The sequence below is a fragment of the Pocillopora verrucosa genome, chromosome 7 (assembly GCF_036669915.1).
Source record: "Pocillopora verrucosa isolate sample1 chromosome 7, ASM3666991v2, whole genome shotgun sequence".
Taxonomy (NCBI): Eukaryota; Metazoa; Cnidaria; class Anthozoa; order Scleractinia; family Pocilloporidae; genus Pocillopora; species Pocillopora verrucosa.
In genome coordinates, this window is record NC_089318.1 from 10,260,890 (window position 1) to 10,283,228 (window position 22,339).

At 39.1% G+C, this 22,339-nt stretch overlaps 2 protein-coding genes and 2 pseudogenes across 2 annotated transcripts; 1 reads left to right on the top strand and 3 right to left on the bottom strand.

The window, feature by feature from the left end:
- The first annotated feature begins 1,139 nt into the window (after window positions 1-1,139).
- On the top strand, window positions 1,140-1,707 carry LOC136282494 (uncharacterized; annotated as a pseudogene).
- Window positions 1,708-10,775: 9,068 nt separating this feature from the next.
- LOC131771012 (uncharacterized skeletal organic matrix protein 5-like) lies at window positions 10,776-12,743 on the bottom strand. The gene is made up of 4 exons (XM_059086762.2): window positions 12,555-12,743; window positions 12,341-12,395; window positions 12,101-12,233; window positions 10,776-11,418 (listed from the first exon to the last, which is right to left on the bottom strand). Exons 1-4 carry the CDS (start codon window positions 12,697-12,699, stop codon window positions 10,906-10,908), a joined length of 846 nt encoding a protein of 281 aa, XP_058942745.2. The 5' UTR covers window positions 12,700-12,743; the 3' UTR covers window positions 10,776-10,905.
- A 3,357-nt stretch (window positions 12,744-16,100) lies between these two features.
- On the bottom strand, window positions 16,101-16,609 carry LOC136282495 (uncharacterized skeletal organic matrix protein 5-like; annotated as a pseudogene).
- A 2,582-nt stretch (window positions 16,610-19,191) lies between these two features.
- Window positions 19,192-21,659, bottom strand: LOC131771013 (uncharacterized skeletal organic matrix protein 5-like). The gene is made up of 4 exons (XM_059086763.2): window positions 21,466-21,659; window positions 21,252-21,306; window positions 21,012-21,144; window positions 19,192-19,817 (listed from the first exon to the last, which is right to left on the bottom strand). Exons 1-4 carry the CDS (start codon window positions 21,608-21,610, stop codon window positions 19,305-19,307), a joined length of 846 nt encoding a protein of 281 aa, XP_058942746.2. The 5' UTR covers window positions 21,611-21,659; the 3' UTR covers window positions 19,192-19,304.
- Window positions 21,660-22,339: the final 680 nt, after the last annotated feature.

The window sequence follows — 22,339 nt, forward strand, 5'->3', positions numbered from 1 at the left end:
GAGTCTTCTACTGAAGCTATCGGTGGTTGTGAGCCAAGCAGTGATATGAGTTTCACAAATCAGTATCAAAACAAAAACCATGTGGGCTACGCTATCACATCGTCTGCTTCGATGATAAGCTTTATTCTCAAAAGCCAGTCATCCATAGGGTAAACAGAGAGGATGACGATGTTGCTCAGATTTTTATTGAAATGCTTAAGGAGAACATCAAAAATATTCATGAGGAATTTAACTTAAAAAACAAGATGGTCCTAAGCGATGAAGGCAGGCGTGATTTCAACAATGTTGCGCACTTCTGGATTTGCAAGGGTTCACTTAACAATGAGAAGAAGTGAGAGACCCCTACCATTTTACAGGGAGGTATCGTGGAGTAGCTCACGACATATGCAACCTACAATTCAAGAAGCCAAAATTCACTCCCATCATCCTTCAAAACTTGTCTGGTTATGACTCTCATTTATTCGTTAAAGACCTCGGTAAGCCTTCGGCCGGGTCGCAATACACTTTATTCCAAATAATGAGGAAAAGCACATGTACAAATGTTTCAGCCTCTTGCTGTTAGAGGTTTCGAGTGGATGCAGCGTAGCTGCCCGGCCGAAGGCTTGACTGACTTTCAAAACTGGAGAAATATTCCCTGCATTCTTGAATTAGATCTTGAGTATCGCAAAGAGCTTCTTGACTTGCATAATTACTATACACTTGCTTCTGAGAGGCTTATGATAAATAAAGTAGAGAAGCTGATTCCTAATCTAAATAATAAGGAGAAGCATGTCATGCATTTTAAGAACCTCAAACATTATTTAGACCTTGGTTTGAGGATAAAAATGATTAAGAGGGTAATAAGCTTTAAAAAAGAGCCTTGGCTGAAAAAATATATTGAGCTAAACACGAAGCTGCGCGCGATTGCAAAAAATGAATTCGAGAGAGAGTTTTTTAGGGTGATGAACAGCTTTGTCTAAGGAAAAACTATGGAAAACATCAGGAATCGTGTGGATGTGAGATTAGTCAACAACCGCAAGAAAGCACAGAGGCTTGCAGTAAAACCAAACTTCAAACATTTGACAATATTTGTTGAAAACCTCATTGCAATTCACATGAAGCGAACTAAGTTGGTGTTCGATAAGCCAGTATATTGTGGAATGAGCATCCTCGATATCAGCAAGACTGATATATGAATCCACTAAAACTATATCAAGAAGTAATATGGAGATCGTGCAAAGCCTTCGGCCAAGCTCCTCTTCACAAATGCTGACAGCTTGATGTATGAGATTGAAATTAAAGATTTCTACAAAGATATTAACGGTGATGTTGAAGATAAGTTTCACATAAACAATTCCCCTGAAATCACTTATCAATGATCCCAACTGGAAAAAATAAGAAGGTCGTGGGAATGATGAAGGATGAAGCTGGTAGAAAGATCATTGAATACTATTTTGGATCGAGAGCGCAACTCCACGGCTACAAGATGGGTGAGGGAAAGGAGGAGAAAAAGTGTAAAGGGATTGAGAAGGTTGTAATAAGGAGAATATAACTCACGAAGACTACAAGGAGTGCTTATTCCGCAGAAACATGCAAATGAGGAAAATGAATGTTGTCAGATCACATAAGCATGAGGTCGCCACTAAGACGATAAACAAGATAGCTTTGAGTGCCAACGATGATAAGAGAATAATAAGAGAAGACAAGATATCAACTTTAATCAATTAAATCACTAAAAAATATTCATCCTGATAATATTTCACACAAATGCATTCGTCATCCTTTCAGTATAAATTTTGAAATTTAACATATAAATGGGGTATGAATGAAAAAGAAAGCCTTCGACCGGGCAGCGAAGCTGCAGTAATCAAAGATGTTGCGAGTATTCTCGAAGCTGAACCAGCAAATACTTGCGTAAGAACTTGAATAGGAACTTAAGATTATGTATCAACAAATAAAATGGATGACAAAGAACCTAAGACTGAAGAAGCACCAGCTAGCCTTCAGCCAGGGCCCGCAGGGGCTAACCTTCGGCCGCGCCTCGTGGAGGCTTAAAAGGTGACTTCAAATGATAAAAATAAGACAAAACCAATTAGAGACCCAGGGCGTGTCACAGCTGCCAAAAAATTTTCTGAACACAACAGAAAAGTGAGAGAGGAAAAGAAGAAGAGAGGAGGTTCAAAGCAACCTAAGACTCGAAGGATCCAAGCCCCGAGGGGGCAGGATTACAACCAGAAACATTATCATCATTCTCACCCACTCAAATTCTTTCAGTAGCAAATGTCGTTCTCTCACTGGCTGGACCGTACTATAAAACAAAAGAGTTCATTAATAAACCAAAACCACAGGCTCAAGCACAGCGAAGTAAACGCAGCAAAACACACAAGCACAAATTACCTCTTCAAGGCTTACCACTCCGCGGCATGCCCCAACGGGGCCCGGCCAAAGGCTTGCAGTGCTTCTTTGAGGCTTGCCTGCCCTTTCAGGGCTTCCTGTAGAGTAAAGAGTAACGTCAATGAATTGATTTTTTTCTGTTTACCAAATTAAATGTTTCATAATAATTCTTGTTAAAACATTGACGATTCAGCTATCTCGACTGGGATTGGTTGCCGGAATTCGGCTGGGTTGCAAAGAAAGTCATCAAGGAACCGATGACTTCTGATCCGAGTTCAAATCTCATGAACTACGCGGAAAAAACGTTATCTTGAAGAAAAAAATTCCATCTTGAAAATGCTAGCCGACTTACAATGAATGCAATTAAGTGATCAGTAGTCTGCGCAATCATTGGGAATGCTTAAAAGTGTTCAAGAAGGGAAGAAGAGGCATGATCGATCTTCGTGTGAGAAGTACCGAGCGGCCATGAGAAGGAAGTATCAAGAAAATCGAACAAAGCCCCTCGATTGGATTACAACTAATGACAGAGAGAAGGAGCAGGCAGAACAGAATTTGATGGACACAGATTAGACTATGAAGCTGCACAAAAAAGGTGCACAATCAAGAGCTTGATCTGAGAGAACCACAAATTTCCAGCTTCTACAAGCGAAGTGTTCAACAAAAGCAAGGTGAAATGATCTACGTCGGAGAAATGACTTGTGCTTTGAGATTGGCTGCCAGTCGTTCCTGTAAACTATAATAAAATGGAAAGAAAACTTTCAAGGGTTTATTATGTCCTAAAGGCTTTTTGGAGGGATTGCCAGCTGTGAAGAAATTGGCTAAAGAAGCCGGAGTTTCTACGGACATTGCAAAGCTTTGGGGCTGATGAACAGGCCATCTGGCAGATATATTTGCTGGCTCCGAAGGCATATCCCGAGACCACCGTTTTAACTGAAGGTTCAACTGCAGTTCATCAAGCTGATCTTCTTCTCATCCTCCTGAAAAGGCGACCGCAAGGTCTCCGAAAGTCTATAGTACGCATTGACAGTTACTGCAAGCAGATTTCAAGCTGCCGAACCTCTCACCTCAAAAAGCTTCTTCTAAGGTCACAGGCTTTCAGACAATCTATGACCGTGGACCACTGAGGTGGCCGAAAGTTCTTCAAGTTGATCCTGGGCGCGAAGTCATGGGTGATATCACAAGAGGGAAGAAAGCATGATATAAGGATAAGAAGAGGGAATGTGAACGTTCACAGAGATCAGGGAATCGTTGAGCTATTCAATCGAACTTTGATGAATGCCTCCCACTTTCCAATATATGTCAAGAGATGAAAGAGGGTAAGAGATCAACCACAGATCTCGTGTGGTCTCTGAAGATCTTCAATATCGATAGAACACTTGTCAATAAGAATGAGCCCGTTCTCTACCATCTGAAAGATGGACCAAAGCGTGGTTTCGTCGGAGAGGAGCTTCAGATTGGTCCATTGAGCTGCCTTCGGAAGAAATTCGTGGATTTGAAAAAAACTAATAAAAACGAGTTTCTCAACAGATCTTAGCTAATCCCGATGAATCAATTCAAGGAAACTGGTAGAGATTCTGCCGAAATCACTAAACTATTAGCAACGCCCAGAAAAAAAGATGCGATCGAATTTTAATTTTGGGCTTGCTCACGTAACCATTTGGAGCGGCCGCAGATTTGTCAATCCGTGACATGTCTGTTTCTTTTGGCGGCCAGAAACTTTAGCAGCAAATTGGGGGGCAGAATAAGGAACTGCCTACTGAAGAACTTTTCACAGCGGGGGGAAATCAATTGGACAAGACATGAGGTCAACCATCGATTATTGATAATAAATAACAACAAAAAAAAAAAAGATATTATGATCGTGGAGGTGTGCGATGTTTCAAACAGTAGTTTCTAACCGAAGTTTCTGAGGTTAGCAATGGGGTCAAAGTACGAAGTGAGCCGTGTTACAGTTTTCGAAAGCGTATAGGACAGACCTTTTGTTCAAACGGGAGAAACTCTTCCTCGTCAATACTGTGTGGGTAGGGTGCAACCGAAAACGTCTAGAGGAGCCAGAACTAGATTTGGTTCATGTAGCTGATAAAATGTAGACCTTTGATAACTTATCAGGGAGATTAAAGCAAAATATCGAGGGCGCACTCCACACGCCAACAGCTTCTATTTCTGCCATAGGCCTCAGCTGTCCGAGACGCGCTTACCTGAAGGGAAAATGACTTTTGAAAAAAGATGATTAGACTAGCGGGCGAAAAATTCACCCCCGATAACATCGCTTATTGCCAAAGCTACATCAATTTCATGACTACTGCGGATCCTTTTCGCGTTAAGTTTTTCGATGAAGCTGGTTTCAAATTGCCAGATTGCGCCAACCCGAAGTACGGACACTCGATGAAAGGACAACCTTCTACAGAAATAACGAGGATCACACAAACGCCAAATGTGACGCCTAACTTTTTGAGCGTACTTAATGGAGTAATGTACGCCAATACCCTTAATGGGGCAAGCAACACAGTAGAGTTTTTTAATTTCTTCCATGAGGCAAGCCAATTCACGCAGCCTAACGGGAACGCAATCCTCGAATATGGAGATATCGTTGTGGTTGATAATGCTACCTTGCACCGTTTTGATGGAGGACAAGCATTAGCTGAATGGTTGGACAGTTTTGGAGTAACTCTCATATACCTTCCAGTATATTCACTAATTGGTTAATTTCTCACAAAATTAAAACTGTGTTACATAGGTATGAATATCGTGATCTTCTCAGATTTAACGTTGATGTAGCTATTTACCGTGCACTTCAAGAGATGTCTGCCGGTGATTTACGAGGTTTTTATGATCAAGTTGGATACTTTAGAATGTAAATATTAGTTCTTTTGGCTAAATGCCAGTTTTCCATTTTTAAAAAGTGATCCGAAATCAAATTGTAAGCAGGCGGATATTTTATTTCATCAACACTGTATCCCGTATTAATAGTTGTATGCCCTGCTTATACTCTGGAGTCCAAACCAAATTATCACCCCCAAAGTCGAGTTCCAGTTGGATATTGCACAGTTACTAGATTTTATTCATTTGTTGTTGTTTTGGTAAGCGCTGATTGTAAATCTGAAGGGTTTCTCCACAGAAATTATAACCTATAGCGCGTTTTTAATCTTACATACCTCAAGCAGCGATTTAAGTTTTTCTTACAAAACGCAAACCATCTTTTATTTGGTAAACTACAAATATTTCAGTTTAAGTATAGTTACGTTGCAAGTAAAGACAAAATATTGAAATTAAATTAGTTCTCATGGTTCTATCATTAGCAACTCGCTGTCAAACTTCTCTTTTCCTTTAAACACAAATCCCGGGTTTGGCTAGAATCGCAGGCCTGAAATCGTTCAAAGTCAACACAGTAACATGTACTTTTCTTGATTTAAGGAAACGGAAACGTGCAACTGATGCAAACCTGCAATTAGTTTAAAATTATAATTTTCAAGAATCAAGTTGTCTCAATGAAAATAACTAACACTTACTTGCTGGAAGTGACAACTTATTTTCTTTGCTATTTTTCGATTTCAAGAACATTTTCTTTTAAAACAAACGTGCAATTACATGTAACTTTAACAACGGCTGAGATTTAAAATTCTCGTGGCCTGAATGTCAGACGACTGTCTCTTGTTATCTGAGTCAAAATAATTGTCAATTTATTTAATACTCTGTTGAATTATCAGACGACAAATTCGCTGCACTTGCAAGAAGAGACAACGCATCTTCTTCGGACGCATCGTTAGTGCTAGCGCATGGGGCCTTTAGTGTCCTTCCTCTGGTGTCTGAGGCACAGGTATCGAATATCTCGAAGGCGGGCATATGGGACCAGTTCCCGGAAAGGTGACCCCATTCTTCGCCCAGAGTTCTTTAACCATATTGGATCTGCTACTTGAGCCCAGTGTCAACGACGAGAACTTCTCTTGTGAATTGTGTTTTCGAATTGGTTCTTGGAGGTCGTTGTTTGCCCTGGGAACAGCCCCATAGCAAATCTTCTCGATTTTTGGCGTCTGTGTTGATTGCCGTCCAGTCCATTACCTCTCGGCCATTCAGATAAGAAATATACTTCTCCTTGTCGCTGTTAATTAAACATCTGAGAATACGTTGAGAATATGCACGCTTACTGGACTGCATGTTTTAAAGCAGACTATCACGTTCCTCCTTTAGCCTTTTGTGTTTTGATTTTAGAAGCTGGAGATCAGTCTTTAAGTCCTTGATTTGTCGTTTCTCCTCCAGATGACTTTTTATATCTCCATATAGGCGCGCTGTAGTACAGCATTCATTAACACAATTTGCACGCGTATGGCCGGCCCGCAAATGACACGTTGTAGAATCTATGGGTCTCTGCGAGAAGGAATGTTCAAGTGACTCTATTTCATGAGTTTTGGTAGTAACTGAAATCATGAAACAGGATTAGAAGGTAAATTAATCGATGTAGCACCTTCAGCAAGATTTAAGACAAAAGCAAACCCGACAGAAGGAGGATGGAAAAATTGTCAGTTGCCACTGAATGGAATATTGGCAGATTCTGCGATAAACACTTCTTCTTTCTGGTGTAACGGAAAAAAACTTTTCAACTTTACTGCACGAAATTCAACTTCTTATGGTTTTGTATAGGGAAACACCGGAGAAAAACTTAGAGATCGTTTTCATGAAGGACTGAACTCAGACTGTTATACTCTTCTCATTTACAAAGATACAATTTTGACAGAAGAACAAATCAAGGCACAACATGACTTCTTTTTGAGAAGATACTATATTAATGCCGATCCTGTCGTATGAAAATCTCAAGAAAACCATACGATAAGAAGCCACAATCATGAAATCTTCACCCAAACACTCAACACCCCGATGACGCGACAAGAGAATCATTCAAATGAATCGTTCAAGAGGATCACTGGAGATGATAATATTCACACCTTCTTCAGAACTCACGAGTGAGACATAGTGAATATTTTTACCTGTGAAAGATTCAAGTTGCCTTGAAATCAAGGTTGTCTCCAAAATGTGCAAGAAATGTTTTTGAAATAAAGGTTGATTTCAAGGTTGACTTGAAATCAAGGTTACATCTCCTGAGTTGCCTTAAAAATCAGGGTTGTTTTCAAAATGCGTCATAATCCCCCTTTTCTAAGTATTACTTTCTCTCTTACCGGCTTAAAATATATTTTTCGTAATGAGGGGCTCCAAAAGGTTATAATGTCTTGAGAACTCTTATTATGACACCGCGCCAATTTCTTAGCAAAAATCGAAATTGAAACTTAAGAGAGAGTATCCATAAAAGCGGTCCGGTCGATCTGGCTAAAAAATAGATTTCTCTTATTTCCTGTATACTGAGACTTTGATGTCCTAATAATAAAACCACAATCCGCTTGATCGGATCTTTTAAATTTATACAGTTATGAGAGATTTTCTGATCACCTCAGCGAACATTCGTGGCGACCGACATCGAGGCTCAAATTTAAGGTAACATTGGTCGATTTTACGAAAAATGTCACGCCTCTATGAAACAAACACCAAACCCAGTTAAATCAAAGTCTTTCAGTATACAGGAAATATGCGAAATCTATTTTCTTAGCCAGATTGGCCGGACCGCTTTTATGGATACTCTCTCTTAACTACTGATGAATATATATATATAAAAACGGTACTTATTCAAATATCTCTGGTCTTCAGGTAGATTTAACTCGCTAAAAGAGACATTTCATGAGATGACCATGGTATTTCATATTGCTTAGACGTCGTCTCACCCAGTTGTTGCCGTAGTGAGACAGAATGAGTATCAAAGAACATGGACGTAAAAAAGAAGTTACCAACGGCGTCAAGAAACAACTGCTGATCAGAGTTTGCATATGCCCATGCACCTATCAGGAGTGCAACCGCAAGGCAAACAGATCTAACTGTATTTTGATCTTTCGAAAGCTGCTCACTCAATGTATCAAAGGTATGTGCATCTAAACGACTCTTAAACCAAAAATTACCTTTAACATCAAAAACAAGGTGCAACAGAAAATTGCTGATTTACATGAAGGTCAGCCTTCTGGCACCTGTTTTCAAATAAATCAAAACTAAGTTAATTCCAAATTGAAGAAAAGCGAACAGCACCACAAGTAGTTGCTGAAATTTCCAGCGGAAAAGACTTAAAATTCTTTTAGTTGATTTGAGATGTTTCATGCTGAGCCGCCATTTTGGTAAATGATATCACATATAGTTATGATGTCACATATTAGCCCCTAACAACCACGACCGATAACAAAGTGTAGTAGTGTAGTAATAAACGCAAGGCTGTTTAGCTTTTCTTTTAATCGGGAAAGTACCGCCGAAGTCCTGATGTAAGTAAGTTAAAGCGCTCATTGTTCTGCTAATGTTGTGCTTATGGGAGTGTATAGGTATGTATGAGGGAAGCTAGCTGAGCTTAAGGAGTACCTCGTGTTTGCTTATGAAAAAGAGAAGGACTGGATTGCATGGGAATATGTAAATGACATTTGCTGTTTCGAATCAAGTTGTTTTTTGCTGGCTTTCGAAAACAACCAGTAAAGTACGATTCCCCTTGGATTACTTACTTTAGGGAGGCGAGTTCTGAGAGAAAAAAGGTTCATTAACGCAGCCTCTTTCATCTCCCTGATCGTTAAATTTGGATAACAGGAAGTGAAATATTCACATATTTGGGTAAACCCCTCTAAAAAGCGTAAAACCCCTTAATTTGAAAGTCAGTAATATGCCATTAAGGCTCAGTAAGTCTAGATAAGACCTAAAAAAATCTACTTTGTTCAGCAATTACACGAAAAAGATATAATGACATCATCTGGGCTGACGTTACTTACCCGAAGTTCAAAGTCGCAGGTCACTGTCCGTTGACAGGTTTTCAGAACTTTCAAACATGGTTTCACATGTCCGCGCTCGATGAATATATTTACCGCTAATAAGGTCAATGAAGGTTCTCGATCACTGTACATGATCAACACTCCAAGATCCCTGTTTGACCTGCGAAGAATTTCCACCACTTCATCCGATTAATAGAGTGATCACTCTTTTCCCCGCGAATATGGCGCGCACGTGTGAGTTTCCTATTCCTTTCAAGCCTTTCAACTCATTCAAAGGCGCACGAGCCAGGAGAATTGAGGCAGAAAACTCGACACAGCGAATACAGCTTCAAAGTGAATGCGCATGGTTCTAGCGCACGGCAAATTTTACATGCGCAAAGAAATTGGAACGTCAACATTTCTGAAGTGAAGATTACGCAAATTGGCGGCATTTTAAAACTTCGCATTGTTCGCTTTCATTTTGCTGGGATAAGCTCAAAACAAAACAGATAAGCTTGCCGTTTTCAGGAAAATTTCTTTCAAACATCCTCAGTGACACATCTCACTCAAAAAAAAAATGTTGCGGTAACAGATGTAAGAATGGCTACTGGCTAAGTTCGTAGTGACTTCTCCCGCTTTAGCTATCTGGCTGAAGTTAAAACAGCTTACAATGAATTATGGTTAAAAGTTGCTACATACCCTTTAGACCTTTCCATAGGAACAAAATTTATCATTAGTTCACTTGGTTCTCAACAGCAATAGTCTAAGAAAAGCGCAAAACGACGTTCTGATCTTCCCCCAACAAAGTTCATTTACGCTGCATTCATGAAAAGCCCCTTGAACGCGCCAAATTTGGTTAGCATGCGCTCTCATTTTGCCGCTGTGTCGAGGTAGAATGTACCCTGCCACTAGGCTTGTAATACTTACTGGGTCTACGATCCCTGGTAGACCAGGTAGCCATGTTACCGAAAATGTGTGGCTATCGTTGTTAACTGACCTTTCAAGTGTATAAAAACAACTTCGTTCTTCTTGAATAACTGAGTTACAGCGAACGAACGAAACCAAACGCATATTGATTAGGATAAATATGAACAGCTACGTAATCCTCGCGCAACTTCACACAAAACCGTTAATAGAATAGAAAGGGAAATCTAGCTGCAACACGTTGTGTGATGAGAAGCAAGGTTTATAGCTAGACATGTTTTTTCCTCACAAACAACTTCACTTCTCCGAGATGCCCCCTCGAGAGTTCTTCGATAATATGTTGCAGGCAAAGTCCTTGTAAATTTAAAACAAGCGGCTATTCAGTCATACTTATTTCAACTAGCGTATTATTTCGACTTAGCGTCCTCTTTCGCATAAGTGCTTCCCTCTATAAGCTTCCCCCCCCTTCGAATTTTGTTTTTGTTCACAAGCGCCCCTATTCTAATACTCGTCCCGATTCTGTTTCAGTGATAGCAGTGCTAGAGTGCATGGACAGTGAGAATTTGATGAATTTTTCGCCTTTTTCTCCATCACAGAATACAGGTTTGTTAACCACTGAAAAATATTTCAAGATGATAAAAGACATAGAAGAGAGTCTTTCACCCAATAATCCATTTTTAATTATTACTTTTTTACACCAATAACACTTTTTAGTCTGCATGTACTAAAACTATGTTTAGCAGCAAGTACCTTAGCCCAGCCCCCAATGCTTGAAGTTCCACTGTTTCTACTGAACAAAGATGTATCCCATGGCTTCGGTGGATTTGTCGCCTTTATCTCCACCGTGCTTGGCCTCGTTGCCACACGAATTGGTATCGTCTGGATATCCAGCGGTACCAAATCCGATTCGGGAATCACTGGTCGTGCAAGCGTTTTCATTGTTGCCCACGATACCAATTCGTGCTTTCGAAAAATTTGGCACATCGCTCACGACGTTGAAGCCTTCTTTGTTGCATTTTTGCTGTAGGGAGGCTTCACTGATGAGATTCTTCCATGCTTCTCGGCCCAGTGAGGTTTGGCGATATTGGCCATCAGCTATCAGGGAGTGCAGTGAGCTTGCCTCCTGGTTCAAAACGATGAACTTACTTTCTGCACCAACCTTCATACCCAGGCAGATCTTTGTAAAGGAGGTGCTCCAATAGGTTGGCAACTTGGTCTCTCCGGCGTCCAAATTTCTCCCGTTTGAGGGTTCGTATTCTTTCTTGTCGCTCCAGAAAGGTGAGTCATATTTGAATGTGGACTATAAAAGTAAACAAAAGAGTCTTAAATTTTGCATCGTGTTGTACCCTTAAGTCGCCCTGATAGTAAATAGATAACTGCAACCCCGAATAGCATTTGTTTCAAAAAGGAATTTTATGTCTCCCCTTTCACTTCATAAAATGCGCGACTCAATTTAGAATTTTGTCGATAAAGTTGTCACAAGGTCCAACCCATGTGATGATTGTTATAAGACTGGAGATTATCTTTCCTTTTTTCAGCATTAATTAAGCAACAATTATCCTGTTCTATCTGCTTCTTTGCAGGTAGACTGAAAGCTTACCGTTAATTAAGACCTTTTTGGCCGGAGAACTCTTCTATAAATATTTTTGTTAATGATCCTGGTAACAGATATCCGATGTTGTTGTTCCAGTTTTTCTGCTCACACAGAAGATGTGCCCATTTGCAATTTGAGTTTGATAGTTGCTACATACTAGAGAGGCACTTTGATATGGTGCTAAATTACTACATAGTGTATCAAGAACGGACATGGAATGCAACTGACTTAATCATTGCAGCTAACATATGTTAATGACACTCAAGGAAAATGTGGAATGAAACTTAATCATTGCATCTAACATATACTAATGAAAAAGTTCACGTGAAATATTTCAAGGACAGTTCAAGGACAATGTGAGTGGATGAAATGGCAACTCTTAAACTACCTTTGCGCCATCAATCTTCATGACCAGCGTCCATCCTCCACCTCCACAGTCGCCGAGACCAGTGCCATCCATGTTACAATAAACAGGCAGTTTCGTGAATTCGTCCACCTGGAGCATGTAATCCTTGTTCGCTCTTGATCCACAAAAAAAAAAATTTGTGTTATTAGCATAAATGTGAATATTTTTTATTTCCAGTGTTTTTTGTATAAGCTTAAGCATTAAGATATTATGACTACTTACTTTTCCCCGTCTTCAAAGCCGTATTTGCAAGACATGGGTGGTTCTGGAGGCGGCTCTAGATAAAAAAAAAAAGGGATACCCAAAACTTTAAACTCTTCTTTTGGATTTTTCAAGCCTTGGTTTCACAGATTTTCATAGAAAGAGATAAAAAATTGAAAATATGAAGCAAGTAAAGATTCGGCGAATTAAATTGAAAACTACATTTTTAAACTACCTGGGCAAGGACAGTTTAAACTCTCAATCATTTCCTTGAGCTCATCCCACTTTTCGTCCGCTGTCTTGCAGTATTTGCTGGCTCCTTCTTCAGCATCTGTGAAAATAAGGTAATGCACCAGGAAAATAATTGCAATAACCTTCATGTCATCAACCTCTGGCCCTTACTCTCCAAACTAAACTGATCGGGTTACACTTGCAGTGAAGAAAGATAACTTGGAAGTTGAAGAGATTATTGTTAATAAGACCTTGATTGCTCTTCAGCTTAAAAGCCAAATTCTCCATAACGTAAGCCACAGTAGTTCTTACATTTGAGAGAGAGTTTTCAAAAGTTTATCATGTCCGACACATCGATTGGTTTAACGTTTTCACCAACTGATTATGCAATGTTCAGCCAATCAGAGAAAAACTATTAATGAAGGTTTCTGAAGTAAGTCTAAATAACTATAGTTACGAACGCCTGCCAAAATGACATGGATAAACATATCACGCCGCGAACCTTTTTTTTTTAGTTTTTATAATTAAAGAACACAGAAAGGAACATGTTACTGCACGTTCGGCAATAGTGTTTTGGAGGTTTAGTTTCGGTTAGTTGCTGCTCAACTTAAAACCCTCATTTTCCATAACCAACGCCACATCAGTATTCACTTCTTACTGGGGGGTTAAAAAGTCAGTCAGTATCTAAATATTAATTAGATTAGCGATCTTTACCAGTCGATTATCCAATAGCCAGCGTATCGGAGAAAAACAGTTTATGAAAGTTTCGGAAGACAGTCCAAATAGCTATAGATACGAACACCTGCTGCAGTGACCTTGGAAAACACAATACTGGAATGTTTCTACAGAATTAATTTACAGAGAGAGTAAAATTACCTTCGTATGTCCAGTAACAGCGTCCGCAAGGTGAAAGTTCCAACATTAAGTCACAAAACAAACTTCCCTAATAGTACTTTCACTTTGAGTGACTATTTTTCGTGCACAACTGACTCAAGTTATCAAATAGTGTATTTTCAATGAGGAATGATGATATATCAGGTCACTTACAAATTAAATGAGAATAGCATGGACACAGATTATTTACGTGATGGATTTCAAAAGTTATTAAATATTGTATTGAAATGATTTTCACACACAGAAACACTTCCATCAGGCCCGAAATGGTTTGCTGGATCTCCTTTTTTTTTCCCATTAAAATCTTCACGAAATGAAAATCTCTAACGTTTCACCAAAGGCGGAAATGAATTTTAAGCCATCCATTCATTCATATAGATACATCACACCAAATGATACGTGAATTTGTTTCAACTACTGAATGTGGTTACATAATCATTAAACGTTCTTTTCGTTGTTTCGTATCCCTCACCAGATGGTTGTCTTAATAATTATCAAACATGAAATAAAATCCAAAAAGTCCTGATTAAATTTTTGACGTATAAAGAGAAAATGTTAAGGGAATGTAATTAAAAAGCAATAATGACCCAAAAGCACCTTACGGTTCTTAAGATATGGCTTTTTAGTTGCGGTGTTGAAAGTTATTCAAGCACATTAGCTCAGCGACGGACTTAAAAAAGCTGAAGTCCAAAACACTTAAACGATTTTTTCTATTAAGGGATGGGTCGTTTGGACCAATGAATATTCAATGAATGGTACATCAATGTTGATTGTACGGACGTATATGAACAGGTACTTGCAATTTAACAGGAAGATTCTTTAATCAAATGAAGGGTTTACGACCCGGGTCCACTTTGTGTAGTTATGTTTAAGTCTCCGAGTGTGTTCTGCAAAAAATATGCTTCGTGATGAATAGGAATACCATTCAGGGTGTTTTCCAAAATTCAACACAAATCATTCAGCCTCGTGAAAGCAAATGTTGTGGTCCGACATAAAACAGCAGGTGAGCCATGAAGATGCAGCGTCGTTTTACAGCCATGAAAGACTGATAAAATTATCAGAGAAATAATGCTGGATAACACTTATCGCTACCAATGAGCCCCAGAGGCTACAATCTAGAGGTCCAGTCAAAAGCCTTTGCAAGAATGACATTTTTTCCTCACATAAAATGGGAGGAAAATTCGAAATAATCCCGAAAGAAATAAGGATCGGATACTCAGTGATGAGGGTGATTTGAAGGCGAGAAAATATGCGCACTCACCGGTTGGCGAATTTAATGGACAGAGGTATATAGTAAGAAAAGAGCGTTTGAAATAAAATGATAACTCATGTTGAAAGCTTTCGCCGGAGGTCATGAAGAAACATTTCATTACTTGATCTGTCATCTTTGCTAATTTTCTCAGTGAATATTGAAAAACTGCTATTAATTTCATTCCATAGAGAATTCCACGATAATAATTCCTTGAGACTTTGCCCGATGTTCTATTACCCCTCCTTGTTTCTCTTCGCTTCTGTTTTGGTTAAAAAAGCATTTTTAAAACCGAAAAATTTAGAAATTCATATATCAAAATTTGTTAAAGCCTTTACAGAGGTTTTTGCGAAGAACAAACTTTTCGCTCCTGTAAAAATTACGCTAAGCGAGTTGCCATGGCTACAAATCTTGAAAAATTAAATTATTACCACATAGTTTTGTATGTACAAATCTTGAAAAATTAAATTATTACCACATAGTTTTGTATGTGTGTCTTTGATATCGCTTTTCACTATTAGAAAAACGAAACTGCTCGAAAAGATAGGTGAAAACACCTGTTCAGGAAAGAAACACCATTTTTTAAATTTCAATGGGTTTTAATGAAAGACCGCCTTATCTTGTGTTTCGCAGAAAATATTCTTCATGAATGAATAGAAAAACAATACAGGGTGTTAGCCAATATCAATTTATCCTGTGTGCGCGCGCTCACGCAAAACAAGAAACGTAATTTCATACTAAAGAATGACCTCAACGGGATAATATATATTAGTCCGGCTAGACAAGAAATCAGTGTGTTAATCATCTTATAAGAAAAAGCCTCAAATTTTGTGAAAATCTTGTGATAATGATAAATAATATATATCGCTCAAAATGAGCTCGATCTGAGGCCCTGGTTAGGGCGAGTGGAGTATGAAGAAGTCAACATCCCACGATTTTGTAGAGACATGAAACGAATTGCCAAATTTAACGAAGTCTACATTAGTAGATTGCTTAGTAACACTACGGATGATAGATGGAAGGCAATATCAAATCGTTCTTAGCATGCTACTTTTCCTCCTTCACTCGCTTCTGTTCGAACAAAGTGGAGAAACAGTTCGGGAAGATCTCAAGGTATTCATTTACATCAAATTTCATTTCAACACTGTAAAAATGATACGTTCGGCTGCAAATTATTGCCTTGAACATTGTCCTTAGTTTTCAAACATTAGGGCATGCAGGAACAAGGTTGTTAACCGGGTAAAAAAATCTAAGATGATACAAGACACAAAGAGAACAGTACATTCATCCAATGATCCATTTAATTACTTTTTTCGACAAGGACACCTTTTAGCGTGCATGTATTAGAAACTATGCTCAGCAGCCAACAGCTTAGCCTGGCCCCTACTGCTTGAAGTTTAACTGTTTCTAGTGTACAAAGACATATCCCATGGCTTTGATGAATTTGTCGCCAGTATATATATCTCCACCGTGCTTGGCCACGTTACCACATGAGTTGGTATTGTATCTAGCGGTACCAAACCCGATTTGGGAATCGCTGGACGTGCAATCAATTCCATTGTTACCAACGATTCCAATTGGTGCCCTAGAAGAACCGGCGTTAACACTCAGGACGTTGAAACCCTCCTTTTGACAGTTGTTTTGCAGGGAAGAACCAGTGATCAACTTCTTCCATCCCTCCCGACCCAGAGAGGTTTTGCGATATTTGCCATCTGCAATCAGGGCGTACAGCGAGCTTGCCTTTTGGTTCAAAACAAAGAACTTGGTGACCTCACCAACCTTCATACCGAGACAGATCTTGGTGAAGGGTGTGTTCCAGTAGGTTGGTAACTTGGTCTCTTGGTCATCCAAGCCAGACTTCCCTTCAGGAAGGCCGTATTCTTTATGTTCGTCCAAAGCGGTGAATCGTATTTAAACGTTTACTGCAATAGGAAATAAAGAAACCGAGATGTTTCATAAAAGACGGTTGTGCTCTTATCCTGATTTTGACGTAATTGCAGCCTTCTATAATGTGAAACTATTTCTCGTTTAATTGCAACTGCAATTTTCTGAAACAGAAATCAAAGATATAAAAAGTTCTGTAAGTCGTGAATTAGTAATAGTTAGGAGCGGTTCTTCGCCAAAAATTTTACTCAAGGGAATATGTAAATGATATTTGCTTGTTCATGCTCCAGTGAGTTCATTTAATGCTGTTTCGAATCAAGTTGTTATCTGCTGGCTTTCAAAAACAACCAATAAAGTACGATTCCCCTTGGATTACTTACTCAAGGGAAGCAAGTCCTCAGAGAAAAAAGATTCATAGTCGCAGCCTCTTTAATCTCCCTGATCGTCAAATTTGGATAACAGGAAGTGAGATATTCACATATTTGAGTAAACTCCTCTAAAAAGCGTAGTTCGCAGGTCACTGTCCGTTGATAGGTTTTCAGAACTTTCAAACATGGTTTCACATGTCTGCGCTCGATGAATAAATTTACCGCAAATAAAGTCAATGGAAGCCTCTCGATCACTGTACATGATCAACACTCCAAGATCCCTGTTTGACCTGCAGGGAGTTTCCACCACTTCATCCGATCATTGATAGAGTGATCACCCCCTTTCCCGTGAACATGACGCGCACGTGCAAGTGTCCTATTCCCTCCAAGCCTTTCAACTCATTTAAAAGCGCACGAGCCCGGAGAATTGAGGCAGAAAACTCGACACAGCGAATACAGTCTCAAAGTGAATGCGCATGCCTCTAGCGCACGGGAAATTTTACATGCGCAAAGAAATGGGAACGACAACATTTCTGAAGTAACAAGATTACGGCAAAATGGCGGCATTTTTAAACTTCGCATTGTTCGCTTTCATTTTGCTGGGATAAGCTCAAAACAAAACAGATAAGCTTGTCGTTTTCAAGAGAATATCTGTCAAACCTCCTCAGTCACATATCTCACTCAAAAAAAAAACTGTTGCGGTAACAGATGTAAGAATGGCTACCGGCTAAGTTCGTAGTGACTTCTCCCGCTTTAGCTGTCTGGATGAATTTAAAACAGCTTACGATGAACTCTAGTCGAAAGTTGCTACATACCCCTTAGACCTTTCCATAGGAACAAAATTTATCATTAGTCCACTTGGTTCTCAACAGTAGCAGTCTAAGAAAAGTGCAAAACTATGTTCTGTTCTTCCCCCAACAAAGTTCATTTACGCTGCATTCATGAAAAGCCCTTCGAATGCGCCAAATTCGGTGAGTATGCGCTCTCATTTTGCCGCTGTGTCGAGGTAGAATGTACCCTACCACTAGGCTTACAATACTTACTGGGTCTACGATCCCTGATAGACCCGGTAGCTATGTTGCCGAAAATTTGTGGCTGTCGTTGTTAAGTGACCTTTCAAGTGTATAAAAACTGCTTCATCCTGTTTGAACAGCTGGGTTATGAAATAAATGATAATTGAAAGGTCAAATCAATGGGTAATAGATGAATAATGGTATGGTATAGCTAACTGTGGTTACCAGAACTTAAAGCGGACACATTTTGATTTCTGAGCATTAATTAGCTGTTGAGCCAAAGCTAAGGAGGAATTTCCTCATTTACATCGTACTTCTAATTTGTTTTGTTGGTAACGGTTCAGAGTTCGGACTCAATGATAATTGCTTCCTGGGTTTGAGTTTTTAGCTATATAGCCCTACAATATTTTGCATTGTGTAAATAGACACTACCAATTCTTACGCCACAACATCGAGTACACAGATATCTAATCAGAGTGCGTGTTAATCAGTGTGTGTGTCGGTGTCATGGAACAGAAAACAAAGACAAATAATGAAGTGCAAAATAGAACTAATGCAAAACAAAAGAAAACGAAATTACGATCTGTGGTGCATCCATGTGAAAAAATTATTGATAAATGATTCAGACGCTCACTAAAACTAACGTAGATGATGGAGATGAAAATTACTTAATTGAAAGCAACTATGAAATAGACAAGTACTAGCGAACGAAGCCAAACGCGTATTGATGGGAATAAATATGAACAGTTACGTAATCCTCGCGCAACTTCACGCAAAACCGTGAATAGAATAGAAAAGGAATTATAGTTGCAACATGTTGTGTGATTATAAGCAAAGTTTATAGCAAGACATGCTTTTTCCTCACAAACAACTTCATTTTTCTGCGATATCCCCTCGAGAGTTCTTCGATAATATGTTGCAGGCACAGTCCTTGTAAATTTAAAACAAGCGGCTATTCAGTCATACTTATTTCAACTACCGTATTAATTCGACTTAGCGTCCTCTTTGCCATAAGCGCTGCCCTCTAGAGAGCTTCCTCCCTCGAAATTTGTTTGTATTAACGAGTGCCCTATTCTAATACTCTTTCCGATTCTGTTTCAGTGATAGCAGTGCTAGAGTGCATGGACAGGGATAATTTGATGAATTTTTCGCCTTTTTCTCCATCACAGAATAAAGGTTTGTTAACCACGAAAAATATTTCTTAATGATTAAAGACATAGATAGAAGAGAGTCTTTCACCCAATAATCCATTTTATTACTTTTCTCAACGATAACACTTTTTAGCTTGCATGTACTAAAAACTATACTTAGCAGCTCGGCCCCTAAAGCTTGAAGTTCCTCTGTTTCTACTGAACGAAGATGTATCCCATGGCTTTGATAAGTTTGTCGCCTTTATCTCCACCGTGCTTGGCCACATCGCCACACGAATTGGTATCGTCTGGATATCCAGCGGTACCAAACCCGATTCGGGAATCACTGCTTCCGCAATCATCTTCATTGTTGCCTACGATACCAATTCGTGCTTTCGAATGATTTGCAAGATCGCTTAGGACGTTGAAGCCTTCTTTGTTGCATTTTTGCTGTAGGGAGGCTTCACTGATGAGATTCTTCCATGCTTCTCGGCCCAGTGAGGTTTGGCGATATTGGCCATCAGCTATCAGGGAGTGCAGTGAGCTTGCCTCCTGGTTCAAAACGATGAACTTACTTTCTGCACCAACCTTCATACCCAGGCAGATCTTTGTAAAGGAGGTGCTCCAATAGGTTGGCAACTTGGTCTCTCCGGCCTCCAAATTTCTCCCGTTTGAGGGTTCGTATTCTTTCTTGTCGCTCCAGAAAGGTGAGTCATATTTGAATGTGGACTATGACAGTAAACAAAAGAGTCTTAAATAATGGCTGTAAACATATTAAATTCATATGTGCGCACTGCGGTTGAAGAAACCGGGATATAGAATCGATCCTCGCAGTTATGAACATAACTAAACTAGTAGTTAAAAAAGGCCTGAAAAACATCAGCCATTATTCATATGATTTTCATATGTTTACAGCCATTATTCACCACTTCGAAGGCTTATTTGGATCCAACATAATGACCAGCTCCCAGTTAGCTTGCTAGCTCAGTTAGTAGAGCGCTGCACTGGTCATAGGTTCAAATTCCGTACAGGCCTGATGTTTTCAACTACTTGTTCAGTAGTGTTCATAGCTGCGAGGATCGATTCTATAAAAGGGTCTTAAATTTTGCATCGTGTTGCACTCTTAAGTCGCCCTCATGGTGTTTCAAAAAGTAATTTTATGTCTCCCCCTATCACTTCATGAAATGCGCGACTCAAAATTTTAGAATTTTGTCGATAAAGTTGTCACATGGTCCAACCCAAGTGATGAATGTTATAAGACTGGATATTATCTTTCCTACTTTCAACATTAAGCAACAATGATTCTGTTCTATCTGCTTCGTTGCAGACGGCTGACCAGTATTTTCCAACAATCCTTTGAAATACGCAGACATTTATTATTGTCATATATAAGAGGACCTTGATAATTGCTCAAACCCAGGGCAAAACATCATCCTTTTGAACAAGCATTAACTTCAACACTCTAAGTGTGTTTTTTTATGTCACTATTGTCATATGTTCATCACGATATTTTTAATTTATACGTATCATTCTTTGTATTCAAGTCTTTTCTTTAATTGTTCATGTCATCACATCTCCTTATCCGTCGAAGACGGTAGACTGAAAGCTTACAGTGACTTTTACAAGACTTTTTTTCGGCGGGAGAACGCTTCTATAAATATTTTTGTTAATGATTCCGGTAACAGATATTCATGTTGCTGCTCCAGTTTTTGGAAATCAATCAATGCTTCGGGTTTGATATTTGCTACATACTAGAGAGGCACTTTGATATGGTGCTAAATTACTGTATTGCGTATCAAGAACGGACATGGAATGAAACTTAATCATTGCATCTAACATATACTAATGAAAAATTTCACGTGAAATATTTCAAGGACAGTTCAAGGAAAATGTGAGTGGATGAAATGGCAACTCTTAAACTACCTTTGCGCCATCAATCTTCATGACCAGCGTCCATCCTCCACCTCCACAGTCGCCGAGACCAGCGCCATCCATGTTACAATAAACAGGCAGTTTCGTGAATTCGTCCACCTGGAGCATGTAATCCTTGTTCGCTCTTAATCCACAAAAAAAAAAAACTTTTTTATTAGCATAAATGTGAATATTTTTTATTTCCAGTGTTTTTTGTATAAGCTTAAGCATTAAGATATTATGACTACTTACTTTTCCCCGTCTTCAAAGCCGTATTTGCAAGACATGGGTGGTTCTGGAGGCGGCTCTAGATAAAAAAAAAAGGGATACCCAAAACTTTTAACTCTTCTGTTGGATTTTTAAAACCTTGGTTTCACAGATTTCTATAGAAAGAGATATAAAAGTTGAAAAAATGAAGCAAATAAAGATTCGACGAATGAATTTGAAAACTACATTTTTATTCTACCTGGGCAAGGACATTTCAAATTCTCCATCATTTCCTTGAGTTCATCCAACTTTGCGTCAGCTGTCTTGCAGTATTTGCTGGCTCCTTTTCCAGCATCTGCGAAAATGACATAATGCACCAGGAAAATAATTGCAATAACCTTCATGTCTGCAACTTCTGATCCTTACTCTCCAAACTAAACTGATCGGGTTACACTCGCAGTGAAGAAAGATAACTTGGAAGTTGAAGAGATTATTGTTAATAAGACCTTGATTGCTCTTCAGCTTAAAAGCCAAATTCTCCATAACGTAGGCCACAGCAGTTCTTACTTTTTAGAGAGAGTTTTCGAAAGTTAGTCATGTCCGACAAATTGATTGGTTTAACGTTTTCACCAACTGATTATGCAATGTCCAGCCAATGAGAGAAAAACTGTTTACGAAGGTTTCTGAAGTAAGTCTAAATAACTATAGTTACGAACGCCTGCCAAAATATTAATGACCTGGATAAACATCCTACGCCGCGAACTTTTTTTTTTCAGTTTTTAGAATTAAAGAACACAGAAAGGAAAATGCCTTTGCACGCTCGGCAATAGTGTTTGTGAGGCAATAGTGTTTGGGAGGTTTAGTTCAGTGCTCAACTGAAAACTCTTATTTTCCATAAACAGCACGACAGCATTATTCATTTCTTACTGGGGGATTAAAAAGTCAGTCAGTATCTAAATAGTAATTAGTTTAGCGATCTTTACCGGTCGATTATCCAATAGCCAGCATATCGGAGAAAAACAGTTTACGAAAGTTTAAGAAGACAGTCTAAATAGCTATAGATACGAACACCTGCTGCAGTGACCTTGGAAAACACAATACTGGAATGTTTCTACAGAATTAATTTACAGAGA

Excerpts from the sequence above, each read along its gene's own strand:
- LOC131771012 (XM_059086762.2), bottom strand. The coding sequence starts at position 12,699 with ATGAAGGTTATTGCAATTATTTTCCTGGTGCATTACCTTATTTTCACA. Across the intron at positions 12,234-12,340 it reads GGCTTTGAAGACGGGGAAAA|AGCGAACAAGGATTACATGC; the intron begins GTAAGTAGTCAT and ends TTGTGGATCAAG. Across the intron at positions 11,419-12,100 it reads TGAAGATTGATGGCGCAAAG|TCCACATTCAAATATGACTC; the intron begins GTAGTTTAAGAG and ends TTACTTTTATAG.
- LOC131771013 (XM_059086763.2), bottom strand. The coding sequence starts at position 21,610 with ATGAAGGTTATTGCAATTATTTTCCTGGTGCATTATGTCATTTTCGCA. Across the intron at positions 21,307-21,465 it reads TTTGAAATGTCCTTGCCCAG|AGCCGCCTCCAGAACCACCC; the intron begins GTAGAATAAAAA and ends TTTTTTATCTAG. Across the intron at positions 19,818-21,011 it reads TGAAGATTGATGGCGCAAAG|TCCACATTCAAATATGACTC; the intron begins GTAGTTTAAGAG and ends TTACTGTCATAG.